The following is an 11,249-nucleotide window of genomic DNA, read 5'->3' on the forward strand; positions in this document are numbered from 1 at the left end:
ATGCCCTTGTAGGTCGTTGTTTGCGTTAAGACAAACCAATACAGACATTTGGGCTGAATCCGAATGTTTCCCCTACGGCAGGAGTGTCCGACTTAATCGCACAAGGGGCCAAAATCCAAAATGCACCATCGGTCGAGGGCCGGACGGGATACACATTCATTGAAGACTCTAAAAGTACATTTGTAAAGCTTTAAAATCGTAACTGTTTAACATACCGGTAATTATGAATTTAAATTTATGTTAGCCAAAACAGCTAGCATGTTACTGAAAAAAATAGCTAAACTTCAAAATAGCCTGAAAAACTGAAAAAAGCCTAAATTAGCCAAAACAACTAGCGTGTAAATATTAGCCTAACTCCAAAACCGCCTAAAAAGCTTATTTCAAAAAAGACCAAATTAGCCAAAACAGCTAGTATGTAGCTGAAATATTTGCTAAACAGCCTAAAAAACAACAAAAAAAAGCCTATTAACCAAAAAAGCTAGTTTATAAATAATAGCCTAACTCCAAAACAGCCTAAAAAAACTTTTTAAAAAGCCTTAATTAGCCAAAACAATCTGAAAAACTTTGCGGTCCATGTGTGTTGAACCGTGGCTACTGATCATGGACTATGTTCTATCCGTGATCCATTACAGCCCTATGCAGTGCTAATTGAAATAGAAATCAAAGAGAAAACCCAGATCCTGATCGGGAGAAAACATCCAATACTGGTTGAGTCTCAAACTACGTTATTGATTCAGGACATCCCTTGTAAACACTGTTTTCCTAAACAGCTTAATGCTATAAAATTGTGGACATACTGTATGCTAGTGAACAGTAGAAAAAAAGAAGGAGAAGCCCCTCCCTGCTTTTCTAGTGTGAGCACCATGAGCTAAACTCTGCGTTTAGTGCGTTACAGTCCCAGTGTGAACGTAACTAAACAGCAAAGCTTTAACATCTAAGAACTTCAGCTGATTCCTGTCTGAAGTTCTCCTCACACAAACAGACTCCATCACTGTTCTTACCTTTCTCCACCGCCGTGACCCCCATGGACGGCTGGCCCAGACTGGCCTTCGTCTCCCACTTTCCCTCGTCGGGGTGGTACATTTCCACAGAAGCCAGAGGTGTCTGCTGCTGATTCATGCCCCCCAGCACCATCACCTGGCCCCCCAGCACCACAGCCGAAGCCCCCGCCCGCGCTCTGGGCAGAGGCGGAAGCTGGCTCCACGTCTGGCTCTCCACGTCCAGAACCTCAACGCTGTCCAGGGGCATGCCGGTCTCGCTGCAGCCCCCCACCACATACAGCGAGTCTTCGTGGTGGACGGTGGTGCAGTAGACGCGGCACTGCGACATGGGGGGGAACTGCTCCCACTGCAGGGACTTCACAGGACTCACTGCCATCTCCAGCACAGGCATGTCTCCTGGACCGAGAGGAGGGGGTGCACCATCACACAGACGGAGCACGACGAGGGAGGGGGGCAAAGACGCTGGTTTCTGTGTGATCAGAACTCCACAGGGGCAAAAACATGAGGGGGAACCCAACACAGATGTTAGTCCTCAAGAGCAGAGCAAGATGAGAAACCAGGAAGGAGAAGTGGAAAAAGAGTCATTCATTTCTCATCCAGATGTCACGACCCCCCTCTGCTCACATGTTTTATTCATCCAGATGTTAGTGTTTCAGAGCCATCTGCCCTTCAGACTCCTTCCTCCCCAGCTCTGTCACTCCTTCCTCTGCTTTATTTTAATTCAGAGCTCAGTTCTGGCATGTTCCGTCCAGAAACAAGAAGATACGAGGAGGTCAAGCCGGAGAAGAGAATCCAGAACAAGAAGGAGGCCGCAGAGGAGCAGTTAGAGAACAATGTCTTCCACCAATAATCCAAGTAGGAGCCTTTATAACTCAGTTTTATGTCTTCAGACAGAGGCAGTTATTCAGGCCAGGCGTCCCCTCCTCAGCTGATCTCCATTCTGTTTGAACAAACCTCATAGATCCTTCAGCGACAACAAAGAGGAACCTTAAGCAAAGTGTCTTTTTAACTGAATTCTTCTTTGTAGTCAGAGAAAGTTCTCTCCGCTTTAATTAAACAGGAAACCGCCGGAGTGCTGCTGAGACTGCAGCGCAGGGATCTCTGAACCGCACGGCTCACGGCTCGCTGGCAGCCTCACAGAGGATCAGGCTCCTCCGTCACCAGCTAACCTGGAAAACAAAGAACAGAACGCAGTTTTAGACGAGGGTAACAGCGGATTAGAACGTATGTTTACAGGTCGGAATAATTGCAGCATCGCCTCTCAAATTGAAGAAATGTCAGAGAGATTTTCAGTTTCAGAGTCAGAACAACAAATGAAAGCACTAAATGAGCTCACATTATAAATCGCTGTTATAAGGAATAATGGGTTTCAGCAAATGATGCTCTCAAGTCCCTTTATGCAGCTAAAACTAAATGTTTGTTTTATTGTCACTAACTCAGATTAATGTCATTAAAACAACCAGTGAGGACAACTACACACGTTACTCCGGCAGATAAGACAACGACAAGAAAACAGACAAAAGAAGTTTCTTGTTAAATCTGACAACATAAAATAAAGGCTAAAAACAATTAATCTGTTCACCCGTTCTGAGGGATTTAAGTGCGACTAAAGTCGTTAAAGTTTGAATAACACTCAAATGATTCTAAAAAACGGTCAGCTGCCAGTTCTGCCTTTATGCAGAGCACTGTTTACCCCTCAAGTGTGTTTGTCTTAAATCCCCCTTTGGTTTTTTTGGTCTCATTTCGTTTAACCTTTTAACACCGGAGCTTTAAGCTTTTAGCATTCTTTCAACAACACTAACCCCTCACCTCTTTAAACAGTTAACAACAATCCAATGGATTCTGAAGCACAGAAAATCAGCTTTACTCTAATACGAAACACTTTACAGTTGTGAAGTGCTTACCCAATTATAGTAGCTGTGTTGGAGTAAAAATAAATAAATAAATTATAAAGCTAATAAATAATATTTAAAAATAGATAATCATAAAAAGCGGAAATTCAATATGAAAAGCCTCTTTTCTCCGGGTCAGAATCAACATTTGGACCCACTTGGTCTTGCTGGCTGGTAAGCAATAATGCTGGAGGATTAGCATTATTGCTTTCAGGTGGGAGTGCTAGTCAAAAGGGGCGGGGCCTGTCCACACACACATTCAAATGTTACAAACATACCTGTATCACACCCCCCTCCCCCAACGCCAGAGCGGAAAGAGGAACTGGAGCACCAAGAATTAAAGCTCCGGCCCAGCCAGAAGAACACCCCCCCGCCACACCAGGGGGCCAATGTGGGACCCCAACCCTGGAGAGCCCCACTTTTTTTTTTCTTGCAAAAATTGTTGTGGTCTATATTCGCCAATGTGGTGCACACTGCTTTTTAGCAAAGACTTCTGGGAAATTTCTAGGGCACTTGATTTTGGAATTCAGAAAGCTCTACAAAAACTGTAAACTTTTTAGTTTTTTTGTTTGCTTTTTTTTTAAATACCAACTATGATGTCACCCCTTTGCAGAAGTAAAAATCTAACAAATATAAAAACTTTACACAGGGTATTTATTAATCTATGGTATTCTGAAGATGGACTAGTTCCTAAAAAAATAACATTTAATACATTTTACAATTTACATGATCAAAAAATACCCACTTCATCCTTTCTGACGTTTGTCATGACTGTAATTCCTCAACATTATCAAATATCCCAGCACAGTAGAGTGAAGATTAAAAAAATAGAAAAGACTATAAAAAAAAATGATTATAACAGATTAAAGCAGTTTCACAAAAACATGAACTGTAATTAAAGTCTTTTGAATCAAGCGCAGCTGCTAACATTCGATCGTTCTTGCTCAGTTTATAAACGATACATTTCCACAAACCCTTTAAAACAGGTTTACATACTGTTTAAATGCTTGACACCCCATAGCTCACATTTACATCTGTCCATAAATGTACCTTAAGACTCAGACCATGGATATCTGAAAGCATCACCTTCACTTCAGCACAGCCTAAAGTCCATTCAACAAACACGAAGCTTCAACTTCCTGGTTTCTGCATCCAGATAACGACATTTTCCTCGCCGTCCTCTCCTCGCTCTGTGATGGCTCCATCCGGTGCTGCGTGAGTCTGGCCTGCTGTTCTGCCTCCACCAGCCGGTTAAAGCTTCACTAAGCTCATCTCTTGCCTCTCTGGCCTCCTGCAAACAACCAGTTGAGCAGATGGCAGCTCGCTCACACGCTGCCAGGGGTTTGCTGGCTGGGAGTCCACCACACAATCGCTGAGCGCGCTCTCAAAGGGGAATTGTTGGATCTGTTTCTAATAAGATAAACACATCCGGTGCCCTGATCTGGACTCATGATAAACAGGGAAAAGTTACTAAACGAGTGTTGAGGAGGTTCACATTTCCTTTTTGGTTTCTGCAACCACTTTCCTGTTTCTCTCAATTACATGAACATGAAATGTCAAGAGATTCTTTTTAAACGTGTTTCAGATTCCAATAAAGAACTTTAGAAAACTGAGTTCTAAAGTAACCAAAGAATTCTTCATAGTTTTCAAGCAGCAAACACTCATTTGAAAATTATCCCACATAAAGAATTAAATCCATTTCTTCTATTTTACATGAAACCTAGAAATTTGTGAAGGAAAAAAAAACATCTTCTGTCTGATTATTTAAACTGAACATTAAGGAATGTGTAACTTTGGATAAGGACAGACTTTTACAGACTGGAACCTCTGAGATCTGGACTAAAAAAACAACCTATATGATTGGTTCAATAAAAAAAATAACAATAAATCAACAAAAAAATTACACAAAAAAACTTCTAAATATATTTAGATATGAAAAGCAATGTCCAAACATGTAGTTTTTCTATTAAAAATAGTTTAAAACAGCTGAATATGTAAAGCAGGGGTCAGTAACGGTCGGACCTCGCGGTCCAGATCTGGACCCAGATGTTGAAACAACACAAAACTGACCTGATGGCGCTTCTATTTTAAATGGTGCAGCTCTTGCTGTCATTGCAACACATTCTCACTTCAAGTCATCATATATGGACACGTACATGTTTGGAGAGTTTCTTTGGGGAGAGGGGAGCCTGTGAGAAACCTGAAGAAAAGCTTTCAACATAAAGTTGCTGTTTACAGACACAACCAAGAGTCTTCCTCCAGATATTGATTTATGGAGACAGTTGTACCAAATCACTATGCAAAATATGTGGCAACAGATTCTTGAATGTTTCACATAATCTCACAATAATAGAGTTACAGACATGATGGATTTGTGTTAATTATTATACTTACAAAATACCAGTTTATGACACTTGTGTCATTTTGTTTTTGCTTTTTTTATTCATTGCATCTCAGAAGTTACATATAAAGTCATAAAGTCTACATTTAAAGCAGCTACAGACATTTCACAGAGAATGAAGAAACAATCCAATAAAGTTGCCGACCTGAAGATGTTTCTGAACTGAGAAACATGTAAAAGAGACATTAAGTCATTTTACTCAGTAAAAAAAAAACTACCTCACTAAAAATATATGTGCAACATGTCTTCTCAAATTGGTCAACATGCAATATTTCAGACTCTCTAAATTGCTGTTTTTGTACTTTTTATCATTTTATTTTACACTTTTTTGTACTTTCTATCGTTCTATTTTTTCAAATGTACATATTTCATAATCGCTATACTATTTAAACTTGTACAGAAATCCTACTTTTTAACCCAAACAGTGACTCTGAGAGTTTTGCACCTGAATTCCAATATGTTTCAATGTACGCTGTTGCATAATGGCAAATAAAAAACCTTGAACCTTGAGAAAGACTGAATTCTGTCAGGAATCTGTTTAGAAACTTGAGCAGAGACAATGTTCCTCTGTGTGGAGTTTTGAGATGCAACTCTGACAGACTGAAAAACTTTAAACATTAGTTCAGATGTACATTCTTCCTGGGAGGTGTTTGATTTGTGGAAGAAGCTAATGAGGGCTGGTGGATCCTCCTTTCATCTAGTTTTCTTGACGATGTCAGCAGATTTTCTGGTAGTGTTCCTGTTGTGTGTGTGTGGCGCACAGTTCCATGTGTTTTATGTTATGTGACATTAAATACTGTCAAAAAGTTTTAAATTGTACTGAATTAATTAGTAGTGAGAATCAGCTAGTAATTACATTCAGATGTCTCATTAATCCTCAGCTACTTAAAAGTATATTACACTGAATATATATACTTTTTTTCCTTCAGACCTTAACTTCAAGAACTTTTTCCTAACTGGACCTCTTTAAATTTTAGTTGAAGACCCCTGATGTAAAGAAAAACGAGAGGAAGGGTTAAAAAGACATTAAATAGCATAAAGAATTTGTGTATTTTAGATAAACTGATAAATGCCATTTGATGAACAGGTAAAATATCCAAAATGAAGACTGACTTTCCAGTGACCCCGTGACCCTGAGGATATGGAGCAAATATCTCAAAGTATAGAATATAACGAATGTGAAAAATGTATGAATGGATGTTACATTAGTAGATCTCCATGTAGATCTTAAACAGCTAAAGGCTGAAAGAGCAGTAAAGAGATAAAAAATAAATATTTTCTTAAAAATAGAAAAACAAATTAAATATGCGGATAAAACAATATACAAGTTGACAGTTTTAGACACTCCATACAAACATAAAAAGTTTAAAATTAAACAAGAAAAGCTGGAAAATACTTAATATGATGAAAATAAGAGTAAGGCTTTTTATGTAATGGATTTTTGTATACACTCTAACATTTGTCTTCTTAATGTAAAGTGTAGATGGAGCTCGTACAACCAGCATCTTAATGTGAACGTGTTTCTCTATGACATGACATTAGGACTGACAGCAAAAGCATCTTTCAGCTGCAATATTTCTCATTTTTCCTGGGCGACCTTCAGGTTTGCTCTCCCACTCATTCAGTGTAACAATATTCATAATTAATTGCGCTCTTTTCTGCGGCTCAATTGTACCCAGAGGACGCTCTGACCTTTCAGGAGAGAGAGCGATGGATGAATGAAAGCAGAGCCAGTCAGTTTGCGCGTCCATACCTGCACATTACGGGAGGACGTCAAATGTTTCAGTGGGGAGTGACCTTTGCTGGAGGTCCATTTGATCAAATTTAATTGTTTTCTTAAAGACCTCAGCGGCAGAGGTGACTGGACCAACAAACCGTCTCTGACAAACTCAATCCCGGTGAAGTTTTTCTAACAATTCCGAGAAAATGCCAAAAATGATTCATAAATAAATCTAAAAAAATTTCAACTCAAGCTTGTGTGATGCAACTTCCCCCAGAGCAAAAAACTTTGTCCCTTAATTTATTAATCAATATTAGCATCATTATTAACAAAGACTTAAAAAACATCAATACAAGCTTTTATTGCAACAATAACAAAAGCAATATTTCGAATGAAAATCTTGAGCTCCTCAAATAATCTGGACCGTTAGCCTCCTGGCCTTAGCTAAAGTCTGAGCCATTGCTGTGATTTGTTTGAGTGCGTATTATTGATCCTTTCATTTGTAACGCCAACTTTCTAAAGTCTTCTAATCTAGTCTTCTAGAGGCATCTAGTGAGGTTTTTGGGGCCAATTCTGAGCTAAGATAATATTTTTAGCAATATGTTAGTTTTTTTTTGGCTAATTTAGCATCTACTGAGGTGTTTTGGGCTAATTGTGAGTTAAGCTAACTATTACTATTTGCTATTTTAGCAAAGTTGCACTTTTTCCGTTGAAATGTTTCAAAATCTTCGTGCACTTTATGTAAATTATGCAAGTTTGACATCAAAACGTTCAGCGCATTCATGACATTCTTTAGCAATTAAAATACATTCCTTCAGCATCTTCAGCAACCACATTCAGCAAAAAGCATTCACAATAGCATTATTGCAGGTAATGCAACTTCTCTGGCCTTTTAATTATCATTCTTCAGTTTTTAGCCAAAATCAAAAAGCCTTTGTAGTTTTTTTAAGACATATTTTATGTCCAACGGCAGTATATAATTCTGGCTTGTGGGCGTGACTGTTGGCTCGAAGCAACCCCGCCCACCTCCCCTGCCTGCAGCTGGGAGCTCTGTGTGCGAGCTTATAGCCCCAAGCTAGCATTAGCGGCGCAAATATAATGGCGAGCAATATTGGATCAATCCAGCCATAAAGCTTTGATCCACAGGCCAGCTCAGACGCGGAAAATGAATGCATGTAGGGGGGCGGAGGAGCAGAGTAGTAAGAGAGACTTTGGAACGGCCATTTCAGTAGCCGCGTCATTAGCTCAATGTTTTTCTAGCATCCTGTTTTCTGATCCAACGCGATTTGAATCCAGAAATTCTCAGAAACACAGTTTTAATCGTAAATCATTTTATATAGGTCCTCTATCAGAGAATAATACAACAAGAACAAGTTAAAAACAAATAAAAGACGATTTTCATTGGAGTGGGTCTTTAAAGCTTTATTGTACGGTCACAAATACAACTGCGCAATGGGGAGGCACCGGCAGAATCTTTTTTGTTGACAATTGTTGCCGTGGTCATGAATGAAACGGTGGTAGTCAGGTGCTTGTCAGGCATGCACAATGGCCCGTTTTTTATGCATCCTCAGGCTACTGGGAAGCTGGTGGCCCTTCATATGGATGGCTGCTATCTTATCGTCCAATCAGAGCTGCCGGCAATTCGACCCGTGGCCACCCAGCTGTCATCCAATTTTATAATGGCGTCTTTCCTACTTGTAAATGGGCTCCCACCGCCCCACCTCGAAATGTGCCCAAGCGGCCATTGACAGATGTCAACATTTAGAGAAAAATCGTCCGATCGCTGTAAAATTCTAACTTTTTTCATAAAACCTCCATGGCCACCGTGTGGCGTGTAAAACATTTGCTACAAACCTTGCATCTAGGTCGCCGTTCTGTGGCATTTTGGGATATGTGACTGTTTTTTGGCAACCCCCACTCATCTGTATGGGGCTTGACCCCATACAGTCTTTTCCTGTATGGGAAAAACTCCCAGTAAGGGTGCTGGGAGGTTTTTTTGGTTGTCCTGGGTCTTGAACGGTCATGAAGAGGACGCATCGTAACCCTTGTGCTATCCTAGGTATGTTGATGTTTGAGTGGGGTCATCTGGACCCCACAAGGGTTAAGGAGAGTGCAGGCCACATCAAAGGAGGTTTGAAAATGGAATGTAACGTTGTTCTGCGTGTTGTAAGTCTACCATGAGGTATCTGTAAGGTGAAATGGAATGCTGCTAGCATGGGGTATCCGCGGGTTCCAAGAGGGTCAAAATCCCAAAGACTTCTATTGAGAAATAGAAATATTTCTCCGTCATTCTATAGTGTCAAAAAACATTCTTACTTCAATACCTTCTTCCTAATATCTTCTTTCTAATTCTAATTTTATACTTATACACATTGTCTTTATCGCAAATTATTCAAGTTATAAACTGACCAATCAGATGCCTCAGTAAAAGCATGGCCCCACCTCAAATGTTTGATTGACAGATTCTCCCGAGCTGCTTTCAGTGAGGGGGTTATGGTCTTCGAACAAGCCGGAACAAGCTCACTTATGACTGGCGACATTAGTTCCACTAAAAACAAGACTCAGACTGACTGATCAATCACTGTCAATGGGTTACAAAATGGGAGCAGATGATCAGAAAGTGACGAAGAAGGCTGTGACCTCATGTCACGAGGGCTGGAGGTACGGCGTTTTCTACGGGTGACGTCAAGACCTTAATATGTCCAGTAAAGTAACATATGTCAGTATTTCTAACAGGCTGAATAGAGCACGCACGTGAACAGCACTAATGGGTCCTTGCTCATTCTGCATTCTCCCCTACTTACCCGTGTTTTAAACGTGTTCGATACGTGACCTGTCGCTCACAGCAAGTTTGCAGAAAAAATGTGCATGAATATTTTCACTTTACATCTTCGACTTTGTCATTATATTATTGCGGCCCCCTGTGTGTTGTTCACAAGTTTGTAAATTTTTTGCTGGAAAACAGCCCGTATCCCCCTGTAAGGGCAGTTGGGATTAAAGCTTAAGGCTCTAGTAACTATTGGTTGGTAAAATTGTGTTTTAAAGATAAAAACGTAATTCTGACTGCACCACTTATGAAATCTGTATAATTTTAGACACATAAGGAATGTTTTTAAACTATTTTGTACTTGGATGGTTTTGCAGGGAAATGTTTTTCTTTTCCTCATTTCATTACAGAGCAAAACCCCAGAGAGAGAAGCGTACAGGTACATGGCAGCCGTGTATTTATGTGTGTATTTTTACCTCCAGTTTTCCATAAACAGATAGTCTCACACTTCTAGTTTAGCTTCTGTTTCTGTCAGAAAACTAGGTTACATCAGCACAAAAATCCCTTTTATTCTCTGCTGGATGACACCAACATTAAGTCATTTTAAAGCCAATATTTACTTCACTGTGGTACTTCTGTAAAATCACAGCCGCTGCAGTTATATAACACCAGAAGGCCAGAAGGAACACTTTGTTCTCCCCGTTCGCATCTGCTAGTGATTATTGTATTCTCTTTCTATCAGCTGTGAGTGGTGCCGTGGTGGAGCGTGCATGGCAGATGTGACTATGACCAAGAGTCCCCGGGGTGTGCCGTCTCTGCCAGCAACACATGCTGACAGCCCAATATAGTCAGTCGACAAGAAGAGCCGGAGAAACGAGCTCAGTGACGGGAACAAAAAAAAGGCTTGATTTCAACTTCATGAACGCTCAGATCTGACAAGAACTACTTTACAAGATGACAGAAAAGAGGAGAGCGATATTCAGGAAGATCTCACATCTCTATGATGAACCTGAAGAAATTAAATCAAAAGTGTGGAGAGCTGTGTGCATCAAGGTACAGAAAGAACCTGGAGTTTCCTCCAGGTGCTCCTGGTCCTTCACACAGTTCTTGAACAGGTTTTATGGGGTGATTGTTGACCAGAATTTGCCCATTACAAATGTAAATTTCTATATTTGCATGTAGCTGCAAGTTGTCCACACTGCCTAACCCAGAGGTCTGCAACCTGAAGAGCCACATGCGGCTCTTTCATCTCTCACTGTGGCTCTTTGAGTTTGAAGAAAAATGCTCATCATTTCAATGCAATAATGGATTTGTAGTTAATCTGTTTTACTTTATTAAGTTTTACCCTGATGCACAACAGTGTCTAGAAGCTGTTCAGAGTTCTTAAAGAAAATGCATTTACTTCTTTTGATTTTTAAAAGGGACTGCACGGTGGCGCAGTGGTTAGCACTCTTGCCTCACAGCGAGA

The 11,249-nt window shown here is 40.3% G+C and overlaps 1 protein-coding gene across 1 annotated transcript in view; it reads right to left on the reverse strand.

Annotated features, from left to right (window-relative positions):
• The window catches only part of LOC112158603 (kelch domain-containing protein 8B), a 200,920-nt gene that overhangs the window by 150,134 nt on the left and 39,537 nt on the right, over positions 1 to 11,249 (reverse strand). Inside the window, exon 2 of the mRNA XM_024292026.2 lies at positions 1,002 to 2,170. Within this exon, the coding sequence (XP_024147794.1) occupies positions 1,002 to 1,392 (391 nt within the window). The 5' untranslated portion in view covers positions 1,393 to 2,170. The remainder of the gene's footprint in view (positions 1 to 1,001; positions 2,171 to 11,249) is intronic.

Source organism: Oryzias melastigma, linkage group LG7 (genome assembly GCF_002922805.2).
Source record: "Oryzias melastigma strain HK-1 linkage group LG7, ASM292280v2, whole genome shotgun sequence".
Taxonomy (NCBI): Eukaryota; Metazoa; Chordata; class Actinopteri; order Beloniformes; family Adrianichthyidae; genus Oryzias; species Oryzias melastigma.